Raw genomic sequence first — 26327 nt, forward strand, 5'->3', positions numbered from 1 at the left:
TAGGGGGAGAGGAAGAAAAGGTGGAAGTTGCAGCCACACCATTTACTTGTAGGTGTTAGCTGCGTTTTTTAGCAAGGGCCTGTTGCAGAGCTCTCTTTCATCAACAGCTTTGTGCACACTGTGGAGCATTTTCATCATGCTGAGATCGGTGGGCCCCCTACGGTATGGGCACCTTGTGCAGTTGCAGGTTTGGCAGCACTGTTGGAACTAGCTGTAGAGTCCAGTGATGGCATTTGCTGTGGCAGGAGAGAGGGAGAGAGAGTGCTGAAGTCTAGTCCTCTGCGGCTGGTAAGCCTTTCAGTTCACCTTTCTGAGACGTTCAAGAATTCTACTGCCATGAATTTTGCAGAGCTTCATTCAAACTGTGCCTGTAGAGTAGGCTAGCCCATCAGCATACATTTCATTTCACATTCATTCCGACAACAGAACTATGAACAGCAATATCTTATGATGGGTTAGCTTAAAATCACCAAGGTGGTTTGCAGAGGCAGGTGAACTTTATAATGGCACTCAGCCTCACCTCTGTTGCCAGCGTATTGAACTTTGAATAGTGCAGTAGCTACATTACCTATTTCTAATGATACGTTAATCTTCCACTGACACAGAAAATTCTGTGGCGTCTCATGTAATGGCTCAGCCCCTACACAATGATGATGGAATATTACGGGGAGTCATAATATTCTTACTATGCAAAGTGCCTGCAAATGGATTCGCTTTTTAGTACGTAGCGCTGTGTCTGAACTATGGATAGCCATAGCAAAATGCGAGTGCTCTTCTGATCAGATGATGAATGGAGGAACTGAAATGACCTTCCATTTATATGGTGCTTAAAGATTTCAAATTCTGATGTACATAATTCTAATCCTATTTTGTTTCCCTTTGTAAAGAGCATTGTGAAAGCAAAGCCATCCAAACAGAAGTTAAATACAAGCGGTTGGTCAATAATCGTAAGTGTTTGACTTAAAGCGAGAAAAAAAAAATCCAACATTAAGGTGTTGATCTTACAAGTCCTCCAAGTGCAGAAGTCCTATTAAATCAGTCATGCTCGTGCATGTGATGGGCTAGCAGGATTGGACCAAACATTCATGCTTCTCCTCTTTCATGGGTAGCTTTGGAGGGCTTTGGGAAGACTGAATGAGTCTACATACAGACCCCAAGCCTGCATTGAGCTCTGTGAGGGTAGGCCCCGGCACCCATGCAGAGCCCTATTGACTGCAAGTGATGTGGCTGCAGGTTTTGCCTCTTCTTATTTCCCTCTGCCCTCTCCTTGTAGGCTACCAGTTTTCAAAGGGAAGACTGGGGCACTGAAATACAGGTGCTGGCTTGGGGCCACAATTAGCAGTCTGAGCACAATTTCAGTTTGAGTTCTGGTTTCCTTTATTAGCTGAGGTTGTACATTTACTTAAATTGTAAAGCTCTTTTTTATGGAAGTTATTTGTCTTTCTTTCACATTGTCAGTTAGCAGAGACAAAAGTACATTCATATTGGTATCTCTTCAGTTGGCCTATTTTTGTATAGTTTGAGCTCCCTTCTTTTCTTTCCCTACTCTTCCCTGTTGGGAATCAATCCTTTATGTGGATGAAGTAGCTTGCACTTTGATTTCCCTTCTGATTTATTTGGCTGGTGGATTCTTCGTTAGTTATAGTTGCAAAGTTATGCATTACTGTTTTATTATTATTACAGTAGTGCCTAGAGACCACAGCTGAGGTCAGGAACCTACTGTGCAAACACACAATAGGAGACAAACCTGCTCCAAACAGCTTGAAGTCTAAATGAATGGTGCTGGGATGCCTTCATAAATAGATAGGATGACATTTGTGATTCTATAGGGCCTTCTGTCTGAGGATCCCCTGGCACTTTACAAACTTGAGTGAACTACCTCCCACACAATGCTATGTTGTTAATCTCATTTTCCAGATAGAGGGACTAAGGCAAAGAGGTTATAAAATGGAATTATTTTCTTCCCATAAATCCCGTACACATACTACAGTGTAATACACATGACTGCAGTGAATATAGGTGTTTAATTTCATAAGTGACCAGAAGAATAGCTCTGTGCCCTTCTTCACAGCATCGGTCAGTAAGTGCATATTGATTTGAAACAAATGTAAATTAGAATGAATTTTTACTTGCTAAAGTAGTCAGATAAGGAAAGTTTCTATTGATCTTTGTCCTAGAAGCCAATGATCTGGATTAAATGTTTTTATTCCATGGATTACTGAGTATGGTATTTAATCATTTTGCACTGATCAATGGGAAATTGCATGTGTAAAACCAAAACAGTTAGAATGTGATTTAATTTAAAAAGTGTATCTTGTTTCATTTACTCCCTGCCTCTTCCTGATCAAAAGCTGTGACTATAACAAACTCAACAGCAAGCTGACACAGATCAATGAACAGGGATCCTCCCTGGCACCATTTCAATTTCATCTTCCTTTTCCTTTACTCTACTCCATCCATTCGTTTTTCCTCCCTCATCCAGGACAGTAAAGCTTACCTGTTTTAGCTACCCCTTTGTGTCAAGCGTTTTCATGGTACTACGCTCTGCATGAAGAATGCTCTCAGCACTGAACAAGGTGTTGGTTATAAAATGTATGCTCCGTTGATCTGAAATTACTGGTGCAATAGAGGACGGGGGAAATGGACCACCCAAATATTATGTAGAAAAGCCCCTATTTTAGGTAGTCTGTAGACAGATTCCATGATAGCAAACAAGCAGAGGCCAGATCCTGCTCCCAGTGAAGTGGGTGGGAGTTTTGTCATTGACTTCAGTGGGAGAAAGATCTGACTTTAACGCTTTACTCCTAGTCTCTGCACTTGCAGGATGACTGACCATCCTTGGTCCCGCCTCAAAATGTCCAAACACTGCCCTTACATGTATCCATTGCTAAAGCAGTCCAGGCTTCAGCCCCAGAGCGATTTAATCATCTTAGTAACATCCTGCTCTCAACTCATTTTCCTGGCAGTAGTTTTAATTACGTTTCAGGCTCCTGAATGAATTTGTTTCCCCGGGATCCTTGTCATATTTAAACTCTTATCACGTTTGGATGCCTGCAATCACTGATGCATTTGTTTTAGGGGATGAATTAGTCTTCTGAGCATGTCCAATTTAGGAATTAGATTTCATTGAAAGCTTAAACCGAGAGAGAGGACAGCTTTGTGGTGCCACTTTCCCAGCATGGGGGTAAATATCACGTTTTCAGTTCGATCGTCAACGGAAAATAAAATCCTGGACTTGAGATTGGAACAGGAACCTTGGAATTTCATACCCTCCTCAGCAGCATCTTTATTACACCAGCCACGCGCGTTCTTGTTCCTTTTTACTTTGCAACACGATACAATTTTGTCACTGAAGTATAAAAACCTGGAACCAAGTGTTAAGATTTTCTAAATCTGCGGCTTCCATTCACCCTTGCCCTTCCCCCTGGGCTGTTTATTTTTGACACTAATGACGTCATTGATGAATAAGTTCCCCCCCCCTTTTGAGGTGAAGCAGAACCCCCCAATTTTTAATGCAGCCGATCACTCCAGCGTCAAACTTTTAGCCAGCGCTTCCCTTGCGAGAGGGCGGGTGGGGGCAAACGCCGAAACCAAATAAAGCAGCCGGGCTGCGATTCAGAGGCTAAGTTTCCAGACTGGCCAGGGAAAAGGTCGGTAAGATTTCCAGGTAGTTCAAGGAATTAAACTCCCTCTATGGAGGCTCCCAAATCTTCGTTAACGGCGCTCTGAACTTCGGTCCCCTCCACAGTGCTGCCGGGGAGAGGGGGACACAAGAGTCCTGGGGGAAGACTAGAGCCAGCATCCTCTTCAGCACTGGGAAAGCTGGATTGAATGGAGGAGCACGAGTGGAGAGCGTCTGCTGGGAGTAAAGCAAGCCTGGGCAGCTGCTGGATACGGGCATCTCCATAAAATCCGCACTAGCCTGTGGGGGGAAAGCTGTTCCCCGCAAGTGATGGTGGAGCGCTTTCCCCCGGCAACCGGGGAGCTGCTGGGATCAGCTAAGATTCCCCCCTTTGTGTCAGAGCGCCTCTTCGTCCCCCTCTGCTCTCTGCCGGTCAGATTGTGGTCAGTTTCACTGATTGGCATAGATCTTCCTCTCATATCTCAAACTCCCCTTCCTGTTGAAAGCCTCCTTAGCCCCCCCTGTCGCCACAGACCTTTTCTCCCATCCTGTGCCATCCTAGCTCTTCTCTCCGCATCTCCTCGTGCCACCCCCTCCAGCCCCCGTTTTTGGCTAGGCTCCTGGGTGGAACTAGGCTCCACTGTTTCCCTCCTCTACGCTCTTCTCTCCATCTCCTTGTGTGTTTCGCCCAGACTATATTGAGTGGTGAGTCTCTGCAATCACGTGGTCCGGGGGGGGGCGGTCCTCCGCAGTTTGCTGTGCGCTGGGGCTCAGACACACACGGAGTGGTGAAGAGCTGCTGCTGAAGTCTCTGCCCTGCTGCCGCTTCCTCGCAGACACCCAGGATCTATCCATCTGCACATATTTTTAGCCCCCGCCTTTTTCTTGCTGTCGTCCCCCTGCTTCCCCGTTCTCTCCATCGTCTCAGTCTTGGAAAATCCTTGGGGTTTCGGGGTCTGGGATTTTTTGATTTTTTTTTAATCTGGGTACCTTTCCCCCCTTCTTCTTTTCCCCCATCTCTGTCTCTCCATCAAATCCGGGCTGATGTGCTCCGCGAGAGACTGGAAATGGAAGTGGTGATGCTCTGGCTTTTCCCCTGGATATTTCAGTGCGTTTCAGTGCGGGCGGACTCCATCATCCACATTGGTAAGAAGGGGGGGGGTGAGGGGGGAGAAAGCAACAAATACAAGAAAGGGATGGTGTCTCCTTAAAACCCCATCATGTCACGGGCAGAGGGCGAGCGAGCCCCATTAACTCCCCAGAGAGGGGGGCACAAAAGCCACCCGAATCCTCCGAATTGCAAAGTTAGCAGCGAGATGAGGAAGCGACGCTGGGGTCCCTTTTGGTTGCAAGGATGCTGCAAGCACGTTAGCACTGAATCGCTGCAGGGGTTTCTCTGGAGACAGGACGCAGGTTTGAGGCTGCCGTTTCTCTGGTTGTACTAGATGCTGGGCTCAGACCTGTTTGCGTGCGAGGTTTTCTCTCGTCCGCCGCCATCCCCAGTAAACAAGGCAAGACAGAATAGGAACCATCCCGTAGGGGAAACTTTCCAAAAATCCCCCCACCCCCGGCGTCCCTTCCCCAGTCATAGCAGATGCTACTATAACGGGAATGCAGGAGGGACAAGTTGGCTGGGAAAGGGTTAGGAGATGCTAGATGCGCAGTAGCTGTGTGTGTGTGTGTGTGTGTGTGTGTGTGTGTGTGTGTGTGCGCGCACAACTGTTGTGGTTTGAATAAGGGCTCATTAAAACCTTTGGGCTGCAAGGCTTGAAGTCTCCAGCGAGGAGAAACCTGGCTAGGCGGAGGAGGGAGAAGGAGAGGCTGGGGCAATGGCGCATGCTGGACAGATAACTTTTGTGGCTTCTAGGAGCAGGGTAGAGGAATGTCCAGGGAAAGTCTGGCCAGCAAAAGGCAAAGGCTCTGCAGTCACCTTTTGGCGGGTATCGAATAAAGATAGGGGTGGGGGAAAGAGAGGGACAAAATCCTCCACAAGCCCCTCGGGCTTCTGGCAGATGAGAGGGGAGGAGATGGAGTGTGGCGGGGAAATGAAGAGCAATGATTCCCATCCGCCTTTAGAGGAGGAGGAGGAGGAAAATCCTCAGGGAGGAGAGAGAGAAGCCATGGAGCAAGAGAGGCTGGGTGGGAGTTCAGTCCGGAGCTACAGAGCGCGCGCCTGTGCCCTGATGGACACGAAATGTAACAAGTTTGCCCCCTCCAGGCGCCGCGCGTGAGGGCGCGGGGGCGAGCATGTGGGGGAATGTCTCGGGGGGTGGGGACCGATTTTGAACCAGCTGATGGGGTGGCGGCGGGGAGAACGAGGATGCTCAGACACCAGCCCTGTAAAACAACCAGGAGGCTGAGGCCAGGGCCAGAGCCCACAGCATTGCGGATCTAGCCGAGAAAAGAGACCGAGTCAACTTTGCCCGCTGTGCGAGGAAAGCTCTGAGCTATCCGTGAATTCCAAGGGGGCGAGGCGGGAGGGCGGCGGGGAAGCCCTGGTTGCGTCTCATCCTCTCAGGCGCTGGACGCACTTACAGGATTTCAGCTGCACCAGGAGCACGTTGTTCACCTTGGATGCAAATGGAGATTTCTGACTTTTTTCGCGATTTGCTGAAGAGGAGGAAAGCGCGCCCCATTTCTCATCAGTGGAGCTGGAGAGGGGGGAGTCCAGAGACACAGCAGCTGATGGCGGCCAGACGTCCACAAAGCCTCTCTGCCTCTTTGCCTGCCAATGGACAAGGTGAAGGCCAGCTATAGATTCGTGGCTCGTATACCTGCCCCACACTTCAGCCTTAGTGATATTTTAGCGCCTCTTCCGAAATAAGGGCTTCAAAAGATTGAAGGGGAGGAGCCCCCTGAACTTGGATTTGTGAATTTACACGCGAATCTTTGTAAGACTTCAGGACACAGAACTAGTGTGAATAAGCAATATTGTACCAGGGAGGGAAGTGACTTTTTTTTAATCCTTTAACCTAAAAAATCCTTGATCTGCATAACAAAATAGTAAATCTAAAGTGCACACACACGCTCCCGTAGTCAGAGTATGTTATGTAACACAGCTCGCCAGATGTTTTCACCTTAACTGCATAAACACGGCCTGAAATTAGAAGCTTTCAGGTTACTGAACACACAGGCTGACTCTAAATCAGTGTGTGTTTGTGTATGCAGCAGAGATTCAAAACAATGACAAACCAGGCGAACAGCAGAAAAAACCCAGAGCAAAAGTTGGTTGTGTTCCTAACACCTCTCCTTTTCTATTACATTCAAACTCACAAAGCAATTTTTTTTTCTAGGGGATTTGGTTAAAAACCAGTAAGTGATGGTTGGTGAAGCATACTTAACCTATTGGGCAAGAAAAGGCTTCATGAAGACTTTGTGTGTGTGTGTGTGATTTAATGCGCCTGAACAACAAATGCCTGTGTACTGTCACCGATAAACCTGGGAGCAAGGAAGCTGTTTTCTGTTAACTTGTTTTCAAATTCTCCCATGGACCCGAGCTCAACAACGTTCTCAGTGCCACACTGAACTGGCCGTGTTAAAACACTGCACTCCAGGGGAGAGAGAGGTGGCTGATTTATATAGATGTATATAAATGAAACTTTAGGCGGGGGAAATAAACAAGGTTAGGGAGCCTTAACTTTCCCCGTCTCTCCACTAACTCCCCCACCCCTCTGTCCTCCTGGGAAAGATCAAATTCTGATGTGGTCATGCCAACAGGTGCCATTTTTGAAGGAAATGCTGCCAAGGACGACGAAGTCTTCAAGCAGGCGGTGTCCGATCTGAACCTCAATGACGACATTTTACAGAGCGAGAAAATCACGTACTCCATCAAGCTCATAGAGGCCAACAACCCCTTCCATGCGGTGCAGGAAGGTAAGCGCCGCGGCGGGGGGCTCGGCTCGGCGCAGACCCGCGGCGAGGGCTTCGCAGAGCCCCGGCTGCTGGGCCGCGGGAGACGGTAGTTCTGCTTCGCGCCTCTGTTGCAAGTGTTTGTCAGGGGCGGTATGCCCGGGCTGACTCGCCTTCCCGCCCGTGGGCGTTATTTTCCCCTCTAATAATACGCGGGAAGGGGGGAGCGGTGTTGGCTCCAAAGAGCAGTTGAGGACCCCCCAGCTCCTGACTTTTACTGCCCCCCCCATCGCTCCCGTCTTTTACTGTCAAGCTTGACAGGGCTGCTGGAGCCCCGTGCGCTGGGTGCACGATCGGGGTGGAGGCGGGCGCCGGTAGCCCTGTGGCCCAGGCGGTTCTCTTCCGGAGGCGCGGGCAGCTCTGCCGGGGCTGGAGACTTTCCGGCGGCCGAAGGTTGGCGCTGTTTCACAAGGAAAGAGCCCGGCGCTGTGGTGCCTGCTCGCGGAGAGCTGTCATTCCTGTGAAACTCCTTCCCGAGCAGCAGCCGCTCGCTAGTGCGTGTGAGCGGCCAGGCAGGGCAGCGCACGTGTGTCCGGCGGTGCACGCAACACGAGCATCTGGCCTGGTGCCCCGTGTCTCGCTGGGCAGGTCCGGCGGCGGCGCCTGGTCTTTGGCCGCAGGGCCAGAGCAGTGGCGGACGTCAGGCGTTGTGGGGTGTGCTGGGGGAAGGAAGGCAGCTCAGGCGCTGCACAGAGGCGACCTCTCTCGGCCTCGCAACCTGCGCTCTGGGGAAGGGCGATCCGGCTGAGGAGCCCTTCCTTGGGGAAGGGAGAATGTGAGCACGGGGCTTGGAGTTGCAACAGGTGCCAGAGCGAAGGGCACCTGAAAGCCCCACTCACTGGCAGGTGCTTCGGATGTTATTTATTGGGGGGGGGGAGGAGGAGAGCGAGGGGCCAAACTACCCTCCCATAACTCTGTGATGTAAAGGCAGTTCAGTGCGACACAGGGAAGTCTAAGCCACCGATGAGAGAATGGTCGGAAGTGGAGCCTGCAAGTGTATAAGGGAACAATTCCTTTCTACGGGAATTAAAGGGCCCTGGTAGTTACTATGCGATGTCCCCGCAGGATTCAGAGTGAGTGTGAGTTGGGCTAGTTTTGCGTTCTCGTTTCGTTTGTCTCCTGACTTGAACTCCCCATGCCCGCAGACCGCCTTGGACTGGCGCAGAGCCGGGGTGCTTGTGTGTGCGTGAGGTCTAGTAACTCGAAAGATTGCTTCAAAGAATGTGAATGGTGAGACACAGTCTGAGCAGTCTTTGGTAAGAAACCAGAACACGTTATTGGTGCCCAAACGTTTAGGCTGGCCCCTAGCCCTCTTGTGCCATCTCTAAGGTCTGTCCTAACTTGTTGCTGGGAGAGAGAGGGCTGAAAATGGAAGGAAATATTAAACATCCATCAATAAAGAGGCTAAGTGCTGCAATGTGCGGGGACTGCAATAAATGTGAGAACTTGTGCAATGTCAGGGGCCTTGAAGCCCCCACTTTAAAAGGGGCTTAGCCCCCCCCCTCCCCCAGGCAGAGGCTTCAGGCTTCTCTACCCCCTCTCCCCCCGAAAGCGAGTTTTGATTCACAGAGTGAGGGATAGTTTGATTTACATATGTTTAGATTTTACCAGTCACAGATAGGATCAAATACAGCTAGACTAAAATAAGGACTGGGTGAGAAGTCTATTCGGAATGGCGACGATGCTGTCCTTGTAGTTTGCTGTTGTGTTTAATACTTTATTATCATGTTAACCCCCTGTTGTGTGGATGAATGGAGAAGTAAGTTTTGAAAGTAGGGAGAAAACTGGGAAAGTGGTTTGAAAAACAGCTGTTTTATTTCACAATCTTTGATTCCACTGAGGTTTTACGTGTGGATTAAATGGGGTAGCTAGGTAACTGGCTGAGCATTTTCCTAGCGTTTATAAGATCTGAAAAGTAGTTACATCGGTAAATCATTTCAATTAGCTTTTATTGCAAAGGAAAATGTTTGAAATTAATCAGCTTGCCTTTACAAATAAGACTTTAAAAAGATGTTATTGGAGTTGGATGAAGAAGCCAAGGTTGATTATTGCCTGGGTTATTTCAGCAGCAGGGTTTTTGAGTAATAATTATTCTAGAAAAGAGAGCTATTTATATACCCCAACAATATTTTAAAAAATGATTCATCACTAGTCTTACCCTTAATATTACAGAACAGGGAAAATAATCTTTTCCTGTGTGAAAATTTGCATTCATACATATGTATTTATGTGTAACTTGTGTACATGCAAATTATGGTTACAAAATTGCATCAAATATTCATTTTCATAAACCCCAAACAATTCCTTCTGACATTTTTTTGCCACCATGCCTGCTTCTTTGCTGTCACATAAATCCAAGACAGCAACAAAATAAACCTGTTTGTGGAACTGATCCAAAGCCCATTGACATAGATGACGTTCATTCAGCAGGCTTTGGATCAGGCCTGACATTCTTGAAAATGGGGCAAGAAAGGTGCTTGTGACTGGGGAAAAATACATAGTCACAAACTATGGAATAGAAGGGTTTATTATTGGCAAAGACTAACTGAAGGATCAGCTCTTCCTACATTTTCAAAATGTCAATGCCCTATATTGAAGTTGATTCATATTTATGGAAATGACAGTAGTTGGCTGGCTGAACAAGTGCTTCCAACAGTGTCTCCTCTTCTCAAAAGTAAAAGCTTTAAACTACTTTGATCACATTGGGATATAAGCTGACAGTCTTGTGGACAGCAAGTCCAACTGCTCAGCTTGTTCTGAGGAACTTGACCAAACTAGAGAATACTTCTTGACTTGGTAGTTTTCTTTTTTTCCCTTTTAATCCTGCAGGAATAGCAGTACCTCTAGGAAAGAATATTTCCAAAGTAATAACTCACTGTGAAAACTGTGTTGAAACCACAGGAAGGATTCTGGTCAGACTTTAATCTATTTGGTACAGATCATTAGGCACCACAGCATATCTTCAGTGCCTGAAAAAGTGTAGGACCCAGATTTTCTTCGAGATGCCCACTGATGGGCAGTGGTCACCTAAATTTAGAATCATTTCCTGCAGTTCTGATCACACACTGGAGACCAGAGGAAATGTGGAATAAACGTTACAATTACATTGAAAAATCACCCTTTGTCACCTACCTGTTAAGGCTTATGTCGTCCTCTTCTCTCTGGGACCTCAAAATGATTGTATCTTCATCCTGTGTGTCAATATCTTGCCACAATGGGTGAGTAAAAAACAGAGTGGCAGCTTTATTGGTTCAAGTCAGACCCTCCCCCCCTTTTTGGGGTTTGAATTTCTTTCATTTGCAACTGTTATTCAATATGCTGACAGAATGATGCATGGGATGCACTAGTAACCATGCTATTTGTACTGTGCAGTATCTTTCTGCACAAAATTACATGGTGTCATTCTTACTATTCAAAGTTTCGTTGTAATCGGTTATGCAGATGCCCTACTCATTTCACTAGGACTTTGCTTACAGTAGTCAAAATAACCTGGAGCAAATCAGCTGCTCTAACTGCTCACATAATGTTGCTATTACTATATAAAATGCACTGACACCCACATTATTCTTCCTGTGTAATGTCTTTCTAAGCGGTGCCATGGAAATCAGTGTTGTAAACGTTAGTTTCATTGTAATGGGACGCTGTGTAGTACAAAACACTCTGGAGTAAAAATAGTCCAGTGTGATACTACTGCCAGAGTAGCTCACAGAATCAAACAAGGCACACAATATTATTTTTTGTTTCAAGTACCTTTATAAACAGCATTACCCAGTAACACTGTGAATTATTCCTACTTAAATCAATGGCGCAAGCAGGCACTTCATTTCAGTGGTACTGAGGTAATATTATGAAAAGTAAACACTCCATGTGACAAGGTTTATTACACGGTAACAAGAATTTAATTACTGATAATATTTTTTAAATGCACTTGGGTTGGTATTTAGTATAAGTTTTTTTGCAGGGGTAGGAAAAAAATTTGAAAAGCAGCAGTATTTTTTCGATAGGATTAGTTCACTTCCAGGAGTAATGGCCTACTTAAAGTATTTTATTTTCCAAAAACAAGCCATTTTCAACACTAGGAGATATACAGATATACCTTAGACATTGGAAAAAGCTATAGGGACCTTTGCTCAACAGAATACAGTGATGGTGAAGGCCCGGTAACTGCACTAGGTAAATGAGAGCCGAGTATTTGTGTGTGTGTGTGTGTGTGTCTCTCTCTCTGTTTAGGTGGAATTCCATGCTAATGGGTTTATAGATGCTTGAGCATAGCAGTTAACATGGAGCCTAGTTCTAAAACATGACCCTAAGTAGTTCAGCTTGCATCTTGTGGGGAAAACTTCCTCTTATGACTCAGTAATAATTTGTATTACAGTTGTGCCTAGTTGCCAGTGGTCAAGGCCTCATTGTGCTAAGGGTTGTGCAAACAAGCAGTAAAGAGACAGTCCCTGCTCCACAGAACTCACAATCTAGTTTTATAACAAGATGCAACAAGTGGATGAAACAATCAAATGTGGGCAGCGGAGAAGTATGACATAACAGTGAAATCTGGTGTCTTTCATGTATATATAAAATAGGACTTGATTTTATATTTGTGCTCATGTACTGGAATGACACTTTCTGGAGTATGGTCTTTATGCCTATGACAATTAGTGTTAATTGAGAGAAAAAAACATGTTCATTGTAAATAGCTGGCAAAAAATCAAAACCTGAGAATGGTTACTCTGGTTTGGCTGTTCTATAGAAATCAGCAGCAGCCTTTCTGCACAATATTACATGGTGCAATGTTAATTTAATTGTTGATCCCTTTTGTTCTCTTCATTGTAAAGAAGCTGTGTGCCAAGTGTTAACCCAACATCTGTAAAAGTGCTGAGTTGTGAACTAGTGCAAATAATGTTTTTATCAGTAACCCGAGCAATTCCTTAAAATGATGCATTTTTTTTTCTGAGCTAAGAAGTTTGAAAGCTCAAAGGTATAAGGAACTGTTTTACAGATAAGACTGTGAAATATTTGGAAAAGAAAGTTTTCAGTTCAAATTGCCATTTCTGTACTTGCTGCTGGAGTGATCTTGTTGAGGAAAAGTGAGTGTATGTTTCACAGTGGAGTCCAAAAGACAACTGTAAATCAGTTTCTAGCCTGTCTTGAAAATACGGCTGTTTAAGGTTTAAAAAAAAAAAGTATGTGTGTATCTCTGTGTGTATAAAATAGTTCAGCAGGAGATCTAAATGTTTTTAAACACTGTTGGGGCAGAAAGGCTAACAGTCCAAAAAACCTTTTGCCATTTTAACTGTCACAGTGCATCATGGGGAGAGGATCCGATAGAGGTAGTTATTCAGAAATCTTGAAACTGTTTTGAAATGCCAATACAACCTTTCCTAGAATTGCAAATTGTTCTATTTTCATAGACAGTGGTTCCTTTCAAATGAATTGTTTCTAATTTGAGCAACCTTGCATGCCTGCTGAGGCTAAAAGGCTATTAGCACTGGAAAGCCGAGAATACTTTGGAATTCAGTACATGCGTTGAGAGTGAGGATGATGTTCCATAGGTTGATTTTAGTTACCTGTTTATTCCATGCATATTGCTGTGGTACACGAGTGACTCACAGCTGCTGACTTTTTTGAGTTATTTGTGTGTCCATGTTGTGTACCTTGGAGTGAAGCTGTTCCCTTGTCTCTTGCATGTGGGACTTGGCAAGGATGTGTGCATGGGGAAGTTCTCAAACTGCCGTAGCCATGTACATACGTTTCAAGTTACAGAAACAGTAGGTATTGAGCATTTTTGTTTGTTTAGATGTAAGTCGAGCTGCATGTATATGCCTAAATGTACAAGTGAAACAGCGAAACAGAGGCATTACCTTTGTTGTTCTAGGATTTGTTTGCTCAGCCAAAATTCAAAGCAGAACCTAAACACATGCCTAGCCTAAGGGTATAGAACTGTGGAGGCAATTAGTGAATTTCTGTAAGGTTCTGGGTCTGTCTCTCCCCACACTCTCCCTTACAAGTTTATTTCACGGTAGTTAGAGTGACACTCTGAGTAGAAACTCATAGAGGGGACAGACGCTGTATTGCAATTATACCTGGATAGAGTCTTCAGCTTTCAATTGCAGATACTGCTTTCTCCTTGGGTTGAGCGCAGCTTTAAGTGTAAATGGCCATATAAACAATAAACGGAGAAATGCCTGCCAGCCATGGTGAAAGTGTCCCCCTCAGTCTTTGGGCAAGCTCAGGACAGGTCAATATATAAGTCTAGGCGAAAATGGTGTCATGTAAACATGAGATAAGGCATTCTGATTTGTTTGGTTAGTTTTTAGATGAAAGCATGGCCCCAGAGGTGAAAGTCTGTTGTTTCACTATATTTTATATCTTTAAGATGTTTAGTCCCCGAACATGGGGAGAAGAAGGGTGGGGGTCAGGGTAGAATTGCAAACCATAATGGATCTCAGGAATTCTAATATATTCTTGTTCATATGAAGTGATTTTTTTAAAAAAAATATAAGATTGTATTGATTCATTGTATTGTATAAGATTGGGTGGGAAAATGTATTGCTTGGTTAAGAAATACTATGATGCCCCGTACTTAAGGTTAAATATTTAATAGTAAATATAAAAAGGATTCTAGATTTTGTCTGCCAGACTTGCAAAGGGTTGGTTTTTATTAATGTGCTGTCATTTAATTTTTTTGCTAGTGGTTTCTCATGTGTCTTTCACTCTCATTTAGCATCTCCTTTATCTGCTATTCTCTTGCAGCTCGTTTGAGCATATTTTTCAAGCAGGTTTCACTGGGATACACTGTCTTATTTAGAACTTTTTGGCAGCTGAACTCTGAGTTCTCCAGAGTGAACATATTGTTATATACATCATTTCTAGTTTCATTCTGAGCTTTCAAAGCATTCTCAAAACCAGGCAGATACAGTGTAAGCAGGGGATTGCTCCCCTAGTCCTAGAGACCTGGCTGTGTAACTACATATTTCTAACTAGTCTACTGTGGTTAAAAGCTGTTGCTCAGTGGGGTGAATGTGCTTAACATTTTTACCTCCTCATGCCTTCCGAGACCAAACTGAGACTTGTTAAGGACTGCCACAGTGAAGGCATCTGTGACACTGTCATCTCATTCTGCCTGTGCTTTTATGCTCTTTAGTTGTATGGCTTGGCTAGAATGCTTCACAAAATTAAAGAAAACAACATTTTGAAATCTCCATCTCTCCCCGCATGTGCATGTTTGTTATGTTATGTTAGTGGCAATGACCCTGTGTTTCCTTCAGTTTGAAACAAATATGCCAGTATTTCATAAAGGGGGGCAGATTCAGTTAGGCTTATGATGAATGCAGCCTATGAATTGCAAGCAACAAATCCAAGTACACATACTTCTAATTACAGCTGGGTATTTTGAGGCATAGCTACTCACTGTTCAATTGTAGGTGCAAAAATGTGAGGATATCTTGCACCTGGGAGGCTACCATTTTGAAAAGATACCCCAAATATTTTTATTTTTGTTTTTGTAGAGAGCATACAGCCCTGGGATGAATTTCCTTCCCTCTCAAACCTTATCCTTCAAAAGCAGCCACATCGTTTTGGCTCTGTACCATGTGTAATGTAATGCATTCATGAATATGCAGATCAGGAAAATATGTATTGAATTTCTAAGTTCTATGCTGCCTCCAACACATGGCATCCATGGGGTTTCATGCTTTGGCTGTTCCTACTTAACAGTTTTGGGAAATTTCCCTGCTTTGCGCTACTGCTGGTGCAGCTGTACCAGTGCTAGTGACAGTGGGAGTGGCAACTCAGGCACTTTCACCACTATTTTGCCTAACTTTGTTTAGGGTGTGGTTAAAAATGCCTGTGCTCACAATCCAGTAAAGAAACTTTTCTAACTTATTTAGAGATCAAAATGCACTTGGACTGCCCACTCTCCCTGGTACTAGTACTTTCAGGTCAGGGGTTATGTTTCTCAACTTTCTAGAATACTGGTTTTGTACAGAACTCTAACTTTACTAGGTGTAATGGAATCTGGTCAGTTGGGAAACAAAAATTAGAACTAATTCATATCAAACTTTGCAGACAGCTTTCCTAACAAAAGTCTGTCCATATATGACACCCTGGAAAAGGATGTGAATAGGTAAGTTACCCAAGAGGAATGGGGTTTGATCCAGAAAAGAGGACCAGCAGGAAATGAAGAATTAATCTCTCATCGTCTAGTACCTGCTTGGCCATTGGTAACCTCTCATTGGAAAAAAACAAAAATAGGCCAACCATGGAGGAAAACTGTGGGAGGTTGTGGTTATGGAAAAATCAACACACCAATTATATACCCAGCGAAGTGGAAAGATGACAGATAGATACCTAGATATTTGGTTACATTTTATTCTAGAGGTGGGCAAACTACGGCCGGCAGGCCACATCCAGCCCGCGGGCCTGTCCTGCCCAGCCCTTGAGCTCCCAGCCGGCTAGCCCCTGGCCCCTCCCCTGCTGTCCCCCCTTCCCTGCAGCCTCAGGTCGCTGTGCCACCAGCACTCTGGCCCCGCTACTCCTGCCAGGCAGTGTGGTGGTGTGGCTGGCTCTGGCCAGGCGGCGGGGCTGCAAGCTCCTGCTGCTCTGAGCGGCATGGTAAGGCGGCGGGGAGCAGGGGGGTTGGATAAGGAGCAGGGGGTCCTGCGGGGCAGTCAGGGGACAGGGAGCAGGGCGCGGTTGGATGGGGCTGACTTTCTGGCGGGGGGGGGGGGTCAGGGGACGGGGAGTAGGGGGCAGTTGGATAGGCATGGGAATCCTGGGGGGCCTGTCAGGGGGAGGGGTGTGGATAGGGGTCGAGGTAGTCAGGGGGCAGGGAGCAGTGGAGGTTGGATAGGGGATGGGATCCCGGGGGGGCAGTTAGGGGACAAGGAGCGGTGGGGGAGGGTTGGATGGGTCAGGGGGGCAGTCAGGGGGCGGGAAGTGGGAGGGGGCGGATAGGGGGTGGGGGCCAGGCTGTTTGGGCAGGCACAGCCTTCCCTACCCGGCTCTACATACAGTTTTGCAACCCCGATGTGGCCCTCGGGCCAAAAAGTTTGCCCACCCCTGTTTTATTCAGTACTCAGACAAAATACATTCACCTGCAAAAAACATTGCACACCTGTCCAATGTTTTTAATATTAACATTTGATAGACATGCCTGCTCTGTTAAATATGTGTATGTAGAGATTTCACTCAGTTTAATAAAATCATTAGAAATGACATCCGTGTTGTGATGATGCTCACTCTGTAATATGGTGACACCCTGTTAAATAGAAAGATCTGTTGTCCATATTCCTGTAAAATGTCTCTTTAACAAAAGCTAACTGTTGTAATGATTGTTTTGTTTCTGATATTTACATTGGAAGGATATGTAAACTTGCTAAAACTTCCTAAATATTAAAAAAAATGGCAGTACTGAATCTATTCTAAAACTCCCACTGTTACTATCATGGTGGAGCTCCATGAATGGCAGTATAACAATGGTCCTTGTTTACAGTGGGCTTGTTTCTCTCTGGTTTCAGAGTAACAGCCTTGTTAGTCTGTATTTGCAAAAAGAAAAGGGGTACTTGTGGCACCTTAGAGACTAACCAATTTATTTGAGCATGAGCTTTCCTGATCTACAGCTCACTTCATTGGAAACTGCAGAAGACAGTATGTTTCCACAGTATGCATCCGATGAAGTGAGCTGTAGCTCACAAAAGCTCATGCTCAAATTGGTTAGTCTCTAAGGTGCCACAAGTACTCCTTTTCTTTTTGTTTCTCTCTGTTACACTGTTAGCTACTCTTGCTAAATGTTAGTAGCCAATTTGGCACAGCTGGTTTGCCAAGACTGTGACTGCCCTGGGCTTCTTAGAGCAGGTCTACATGACACAGTGGCTAACAAGTTTAAGTGACATAGTGGTTAGAACGCTGGAGTTGCCTGGAGCCCTAACTGCACTATTACTTCTACCGAGGTGGAACTGCATCCATGCTCTCTGTGGTGGAAAACGCTTCTGAAAAGGCTAGAGTAGACATAGGCTGGGTGATTTCCTAGAAAACGTTAGACAAGGCAATACAGAATGAAGGTAGCATATGACCTACAAATAGCCTATATTACAGACTGACCTTGTTTCTTTTCTCCCTGCTAATATGCAACCTGCTAATACCTTGATTTAGCAACCAATAGGTGTGGAACAGTCATAGATTTCAAAATAATTTAATTCACCAAGTGGCTGCAGGACTGGCTCACTGTTCTCCTAGAATACCAAATGGTCTCACCCTGTTTTTCATCAAAGATTTAATACCAGGGAGCTATAGTTGGATGTTATGCTACTTTCTTTACTTATACAAAATATGCTACAGTATTAACCAGTGTACTGTGAAGCATCATCACAAATCAAACTTAAGCAGTGTTTATAAAAATGTAAATGAATATGTGTCAATGACGTTTTTTTTATTTTAAAAATAAATTGTATTTTTTTTCTTATTTATTGGCACACTTTCGTAATGCATGATGGGTATCCCCAGTCGCTACTGTTGATTAGCGAGTTCTGCTATAAATGTGAAATGAGTTTGAAAGATCTTTTCTCCCTGTATTTGTGTACCTTTGGTATTAGAATTGTTAAATCAAATAACTATTCCTATTCCCTAACTATTAAAATACACTGTACATACTGTGTGTATATATACAAGTGATTTAGATGCTAGATATATTGTAAACCTCTTTTGCACTGAATAGAAAAATATCTTGATCTTGTCTGCATTCCTAGACTCTAACTGCCACAAGTGATTAAAGGAACCCTATATTCCAAGCACGATATTTTAAATTGCATCTTAATATATAAAGAATGGATGGAGTTTCATATTTTGATGTGATTCATCATTCTGTGGTCCAGACAGAGTAATAGGAGTTCAAACTATAGCTCTTTGAACAGAGAGGCTATTACCATGTTTATTAAAATCATCCATGGCTTAGTATAGTTGTACATAAAAAGATAAACAAAAAAGATAGTGATGAGTTCTTCTTACAATAGTGGCTCTAAGTTAATGTTGTGTTCAGTGAGCCTATGGCTAAAATGGTTACTGAAGAGATGGAAGTAAAATTTGATACTCTGCGTCCCAAAGATCACGTTTTTGGACAAATAACTACTTGCTTCCCCAAGACAAAGATCAGGTTGCAGCAGTTAAAAAGGACATTGTTCTATACTTTCAAGTGAATGATATGGACAGTATAAAAAGAGGACTTCTCAATAGGCAGGTAAAGCAATATTTAGGGGCCAGCTGATAAGCAGAACCTCTTGGCTGAAATGTAAGAAGATGTAATTTTTGCCATTCTAAGTAAAACATAAATCTTGTGTTGGACTTTACTCAGTTTTTCTTGCAAAAATAGATATTTTTATCTATATATAGATGGATAGCTGTAGATATAACTTGTCATACACTTATCTAAAAATTATTCTTCTGAGAGATTCTAAAATGAATTGTTTCTGTATTTTTATTTGTTCCCTGGTGGAATGTTGGCATCTGATGCTGCTAAAGGTTGCTCTTCTTATCTAACCCCGTAGAGGCACCTAGGCTAAAATGATTGATTGGAAGCATTGCTTCTGTACAGTAGATTTTGTACACTGACTTGAAATCTACCTTTTCTTAGAGGAGGTTTTCATTTCTCTAAATCTGCCCCAGCAAAATAGAAGTGTCATGTTAAAAAATCACATTTTGTGATCCCAGTTTCACACATGCTTTCCATAGTTCACACAGACACATGCATACATATTTGCACATATCCAATTTTATGTTTGGCAACCTCTTCATGCACTTGAGCATACAACTGCTGTTTAGATATACAGAAATAACATGCTTTCGATTTTTTTTAGAATTTAGTGCAGTTGAAAAGTGCTAGACTGTCAGGCCTGGATACTGAAGTCTACTAATCATGGGCTACATCTAGGGCATGAGGACCTGCAATCTTCCCAATACCAGTGCATTTCAACCTTGACCTATAGAAACCACCTCTAGAACTCAGAAGCCAGTTTATTCTCTGTGTCCCTTCAACTGCTGGTCTCTTGGGGTTGAGACTAGGAATAAAGGGGCCAATTAATGCCAATTGTGGCAGTAGTATTTGGTGATGTGATACTTGTCCGCTAGAAATTGGAGTGAGGCCACTAACTAGCATGCAACATTTTGAAAATCTATTCCATAGTGCATGAAGATGTGTAATAATTTCAGGGACAGATTATAATGATATGTTAATATGCCAAGATTTCTCTCATTTACATAGCTTTAAGGCAGTAAGTACATAAAAATGAGAAACATGTTGAGAGGGTTTTCTTTTATGTAGTTCTTAATGGCTTGTGTTTAATTATAATTTGGAGACTTGATGGCTGTGCTTGAAACTATTTTCAGGTTTGTGAGTTTTGAATGCTTTTAGTTGGCTTGCAAGGTTTGCTTGATCAAAACATTACTCAGTTTCTCTGGTGGGTAACTTTCCCCACATCAGTGGTTCTGCTCTGAAATTCTCATTTGACTTTGTTGTGACTTCTTGATTCCTATCTATTTCCCACCCTCCCCTTTTAATATTAGTTTAAATGTGCAGTAAGAAATGAGATCTTGAAGCGCTAATGATCTTCAGTTAAGGGTAAAAAGAACCAAGAGGTATTAATTTAAGTAGTGCTGTTTGGCTGCAGTAAACCACCCAGCAGGGTCTCTACTGCTTGACCTTCCTGAGAACCATTCCCTTAGCAACCATTCAAATAGGGGGGGAAAGGACAGTAAGAAGGAGGGCCTGAAATGATTTCTGCTTATATTCAGCTGAATAATGTCTGAGGAATAACTTGCATTCTAGCCCCCTCCACCTCCCCAAAAAAACCCTACCCAGTGGGATCCTAGCTCTCGTTATTCACCCAGTATCTTAGTCGAGTCCTTTAATTCATTGCATTTTAACTTGCTGTCTCAGTCTTCAAGATTTTAGCTAGCAACGTCATTCATAAAATAGTCTGTAATATCATCTTCTTGATCACGTTGGCCCTCTTCCTCACTCTTATTTAGAAAGTGAATAAATACAAGGATTTTCTGTGGAAGGAAATGTCTGTAAAGTTAATGAGAATTGGTTTTTGTCAGCAGGTGAATGCATCTGTAAGACCAAGGCTTTATGCTGTTGGCTGTGCATTGGGAGGTGATAATCATCTTCTGCTTGTTACCACATGGTATATATAGAACCTGTAATGATGAGGTGCAACATTGTCATTGCCCTTTGGGATGTCAGCACTACCCATGAGTAAGGGGAGAGCTGAGTAAAACTCAGTGGTTTTGCTTTATGGTGGATTTGAACCTTTTGAGTTCCATTCCATGTTGGGTTCCCGCACCCGCACCTGAATTTTGCTTTGATTTAAATGAACCTTCCCAAACTCAAAGGAAAAAGAGAAACTAGATGAATTTTGCTTGTTTTTGTTGTTGTTGTGGCTGAAATCAAGTGAAACAGAATTTTGCTTGGTTTGCATCAGTAACTAGAGTCCACACGAGGAGAGGGAGGAGGCATAGTAGTATTGGTCAGAGGGGGTTTCAGGTGCAGAGGGCTGCATGGAAGAAGATGCAGAGGTGATGAGTGGTCTCTCCCCATATTGTATGTCCCAATTCCAATCACACAACAATATAAATTTTATGTTTACCTAGTGCTTAATCTTTTGTAGTCTCTTCCATTCTCTCTCTCTGTTTTCTTTTCTCTGAAGTACTTCAGTTACTATGGAAACAATAATCTTATTGGTATGGGTGGAGCTTAGTGACATCAGCAAGAGCAGAATAAAGCCTGCTAATTCCATGAATTGCTCAACATTCCGTAGTGAGTAAGGTGACTGTACGTCATAGGGCTGGATTCTTAAAGTGACCCAGAAGGCCAAGGGAGTATACCAGGCTGCCAAGAGGAAATCTTGGCTAGTGTTCAGCTGGAGGCAGCTCCTTTAGCAGCCAACACTTGTGTAAGGGGAAGGAGAGGGTATATCAGCAAAGCATGGTGGAGTGGAGTTCTATTATACCTGGTCCCCATTAGTGTAAGGTCTCTGCAGCCCTTACTTGCACTGGGGGTGAGTGGTTCCCTGTGGCTGCCACTCTTGCTGGATCATAGTGGAGCATGGGGGCCTATGTCCAGATTGCAGCATCATACAAACTGAAACACACTCAAAAATAACAATCTCAGAATTCATTGCTACTTGACTGGCTTTGAAAGAAGGGCTGAGAAGATGAGGAGCAACTGTGGGAGCTATCAGGGAGTGCTTTTCGGAAGGAAAGACAGAACAAATATTGGCTTTCAGTCAAGCAGTATCCTGAATGAGCCTCAATTTGGCACACGCTGACATACAGCATGGCATTCCTGCTGCCAGTGGGGGCTTGGCTCAGCACTGGCACTCCCAGAGCCATTGGAGCACGCAGACAGAAATACTGTGAAGAATAATGTAAGGCTGCATTATTTAACCGGGATGTTGTAGTCCTCTTGCTCACCTCCCCACAATTCGATCCAGAAACAGAGCCCATGCTGACAGTAGCACTGCTATTAATAAGAGAGGTTCAGAGTTACAAAATTGAGAGGGGACTGTAGTGGCTACTCTAGTACTCTAATGGCTACAATTACATCTTGCTTTTAAAAAACACTATCAAATGCAAATAGAACATAAAACCACAGCCACCAACTAACAAAGCCCACACCTAAGGGGAAATCCTGTCCTTGCTGGAAAATCAATGGGAATTTTGCCATTTTCTTCAATGAAGCCAAGGTTTCACCCCTAGGATGGAGGTCAGGGTGGACAGCCCCTGATAGATGAGGAGAGATACTTCTGTGTCTTATTGAACATTTATCAAAAACGGAAATTCCAATCCTCAAACAGCTTTTTGATCACACTACCGCTTCTTGTTCTCAAACCATCCCTTCTGCGGCATTCTGCTCCTCCACTGAGGAGGATCTGCCTCCTGGAGCCTGTTTGTTCTGCTCCCGGCAGTCTCCCATGGTCAGTGGAACATGTCCCTTCCGTCAGCTCTAATGTCCTCGGAGCGTTCCATAGGAGCCCTGATGGCAGAGGCAGCTCTGGGGAGGTACTGAATTAGTGCATTTCCTGGCTACCTGAGGCACACACCTTCTGTCTGGAGCTGTTCTCTTTTAGGTGGTGCTGTATAGGCAGCCTCCCCATGGTGGGCATTCTGCCTCCAAGGGCCCTGTGCCCTAGTTTATACATACAGCAGATCCATCACCATTTTAACTCTGTCTTTTAGTTAGACTTGTAAATCAGTTCTCCTAATACTGACGTCTCTTTCCACTTTCTTCCTTCCTGCTATATATCTCTCCTCTTCTTGCTCAGTCGCAGTGTGTGTCTGATTCTCCCCCAATCCCCATCTCACACTCAGTGCAATTGAATTTTGAACGTGCTCCTTTTATGATTTACTGGATTATTATATTTTCATTGCATTTTAATCATCATTATGACAACATCTGTTGGCAGCAGTACACAGCTGATTTTCTGAGCACTTTCTGTAGGATTTGAAAATGGTTATATATCTACGTTAGAGAGAGCACCACAAATTTATTCCCTTTTGCCATTTGAACTAAAAGGAATGCAATTGCATTACAGGAAGGGGAAATGTGCCTTACGAAGACTTGTCCCGTTGTTCAGTGGCTTCCATTGCAAAACTTCCTTATCTTTCCACAGCTACCTTCTGGCTTATCTACACCAGAGAACCCTGGGCTTGAAAGGTGAAAAGTTTAAACTCTCCTCCTGCTTTCATTGACAAAACACACAGTTCTTTGTTTTGGTTTAATTTATCTTTGGAAGCTGCATTTCTTTAACCTCATCAGAAAAAGGAAAGCATACACTTACAAACAAAAGCTCAAGATCAATACAATACCCAAAGGAGGGATCTGATGGTAGATCTAAGGAGCAATTAACATCAAGAAAAATCTGGGAAACAACATTGACAGCAGCAGTCAGTTACATTTTCTACAGAGCATGCGGGCAGCATTGACAGTTAATTTCATGCAAATTAAAATATGGATTGGCCACTTTGATAAAAAATAATACTCTATAAAATGTCACTAATTTGATTGAATAACATAAATACTTCCCTTCCCTTTTCTTTTCCTTCTTTCCTGATAGCTTTTGTATTGAATAATCCTGTATATCCACTTTTGCTCTTTTGTCTTTTTGGGTTTATTATCCAGCAGTTAAGCAGCTGTTTCTGAATTCTGTAATTGTCATTTAGACAGCACAGTGAACAAAGAGGCTTCTGGTGGGTATACAATAGCTACATTTTGTTTAGCAAAGAAGTGGAGGAGGCTGAATGAAGGTTGAGTGGAGATATACTGCTGCTCACACTTTGATTCTGCAGTGTTTTCTGCACAGGTGCAGGGGTCCACTCATCTGGAGCTCATTGCAGGATTGGGGCCTTCGGCAAGTACCTTGCCAGTCCTACCATCCTGTCTTTAGTTCTTTCATGTCCACAGGAGACAGACTTCTGAAACTGAATGAGTTAGCTGGCCCAGAGGAATCAAACTGCTTTAGATAGTTTATTGAAGTCAGAGAAAGTGGTATAGTTTTTGAGGCGAGGACTGTGAAAAGGGAGGCAATGAATCTTTGGAGCAGGACTGGTTAGTTTTAATCTTGTGGCCCTGTTTCTGTTTGTTTGTTCAGAAATATCTGCATTTATATTTTGTAAAAGAAAGTAAAGAAAGAACAAATAAATATTATCACAAAGAATACTATTATTTGGAACTATCTTCTTTCCACTTTACAAACAAGAAATGTGCTTGAAAAAGCTGAATGCCCTTTTCTGCAAGCCAAGATGACAAAATTGACCTTGGAATTCAGTGATTTGTAGCATGCCAGTTTTGGATTATAATCCATATTAGATGTTGCACTTTATTTTTATAAGTGCTGTAAGGCATGCCCTGTGCTGTATAGTGGTAAGGTGTACCAAACAAATAAAAACATACCTGTGCCAAACAACTTACAATCACAAAACACAAAGTACAGATACAGGAAAATACAATACAGAGCAAGTGCAGTGTTGTGTGGTTTTGAAACATTCTTTTCTTTTGTATTGTGACACGTAAATATGAGCAGCATTGTATGTTAAACTGTGCAAACAACTGATTTTTCAGTTCAGCGGCTGAATCAAAAAATTTGGGTCAAGCTGAAAGAAAATGTTCCAATATGTTCAAAGAACTGAAACGCTGAAAAAAGTTATGTTTCATGTCAACGAAAAGGTTTGTGTTGACCCAAAATGAAATGTTTCATTTTGACAGAGGTTTTTAAAATATTTTTTAAAATTAAATCAAGGGAAATAAATGAAAAGTTGAAAAGTATTATTCCAGAAATGCCAAAACAAGCCACTTTGACATTTTCAACATTTTTTTGAGCAAAATAATTAGCTAAAATTGACCCAAATTTGCAAATTGTTTCAATTACCCCAAATTTTCAGTTTTTGGTTAAAAAAAGGTTTCATAAGAAAAATTTCACCCAACTCTAATCATATGGCTTTGGAGAAGCAATGTGTATGGTAAATGCAAATGACATTTTGCCCTTGTAGATTCAAGTGAATTTAAGTCATACGGACAAGATGAAAAGAACGGGAGATTGGGGGTGAATAAGAAGAAAAAAGGCTCAAGCCTCTGTTGCTTGAATTTGGTTCACTTTCCTGGGAGATTTAGGTGCACTAACAAGTCAGGATTGGAGTTTCACAAAGTAAAAAATAAAGTAGAAGGAGTTTCTTTGAATGTAGAAATGTGCAATGGCAGCTGAAAAGATTCTGTTGGTTCCATATTTTTTGATTTGGCTTCAGAACCCCTGGCAATTGTACAAAGAGAAAATGAACTGAGAAGGCCCAATCCTGTAATACGTATTCATTTCAAATTTTCATTTAAGTCAATCATTGTTCGGGTTGTGTACCCCCTCATAAGGAGAAATGCATAGTTGGGATGAATATTGGACTCAAAACATACAAGGAACTAATGTATTCTGATGACACATTCATTTAAAAGCCGGAACTCTCTCTTCCTGGGTTCCTTAAAATGGACAATTTGGAATTGCAGTATTTCAAAGGAGTGAATTAACTGGGGACTAATCAGAGGTCCTAAAGGTTTCATAGGGCAAACTTTGAAATTTGGAGTTTTACATCAGCTCTGCATGGGCTGAACAGCTGGTCCTAATGATAACGAATAGCCTGAAAATCACTGTAAAGATAAATTTTACACTAGAGCCAACAAAATGCAAACTGGTTTAGGAAGTTGGGATAAACCTCAGCTCGTGTGTGTGTGTGTTAAATGAATACAATCTAAACAACTCTTTTCAACAAGTCTTTTTATATGCTCATTGTGCTTCTCTTTCCCTTTTTAAGTATTCCCAGGAGACAGGGTAAAAAATTGGGAACTTTTTCATTAAAATTGTCCCTTTTTGTTTTCATCAAAAGATCTAGTTTTTCTGACCAGTTCTACTTCCCTGCAAATATGTAATATCACTAAGTAAGCTGTTAGCATCATGAAACCATAGCTAGATATGAATATAGGTGCATATTGGCCAGAATGTCATACAACATGTGTTATTAAACAGACAATTCATTGGATCAACTTTTTAAAATATGGACACTCCCCTATAAACTGCAATGTGTCCAATCCAGAAGGTTTACAGGTAACACTCCATCCATAATTGGTATCCACATTTGCAAATAACTCACATGAGAAGTATGGCCTTCAGTATAGAAGACTTTGAGCTTCAGTGATTAAAGAAGAAAGATCCTGTAGTGCATCCATCTGGAATAGTCCCTAGATTATAGCTGGAGACAGGAAATATTT

The 26327-nt window shown here is 43.2% G+C and overlaps 1 protein-coding gene across 6 annotated transcripts in view; it reads left to right on the forward strand.

Moving 5' to 3' along the window:
* Window positions 1-4490: 4490 nt before the first annotated feature.
* Window positions 4491-26327, forward strand: part of GRID1 (glutamate ionotropic receptor delta type subunit 1) — a 791498-nt gene continuing 769661 nt past the window's right edge. For 2 of the 6 annotated variants that reach the window (XM_074958775.1, XM_074958776.1), the window contains exons 1-2: window positions 6221-6362; window positions 7340-7495. In XM_074958775.1, the coding sequence (XP_074814876.1) occupies window positions 6308-6362; window positions 7340-7495 (211 nt within the window). In that variant the 5' untranslated portion in view covers window positions 6221-6307. Of the gene's footprint in view, window positions 4769-6220; window positions 6363-7339; window positions 7496-26327 lie in introns of those variants that run through there. The other 4 variants (XM_074958779.1, XM_074958780.1, XM_074958777.1 and 1 more) reach the window with 4 other exon arrangements.

Source organism: Natator depressus, chromosome 7 (assembly GCF_965152275.1).
Source record: "Natator depressus isolate rNatDep1 chromosome 7, rNatDep2.hap1, whole genome shotgun sequence".
Taxonomy (NCBI): domain Eukaryota; kingdom Metazoa; phylum Chordata; order Testudines; family Cheloniidae; genus Natator; species Natator depressus.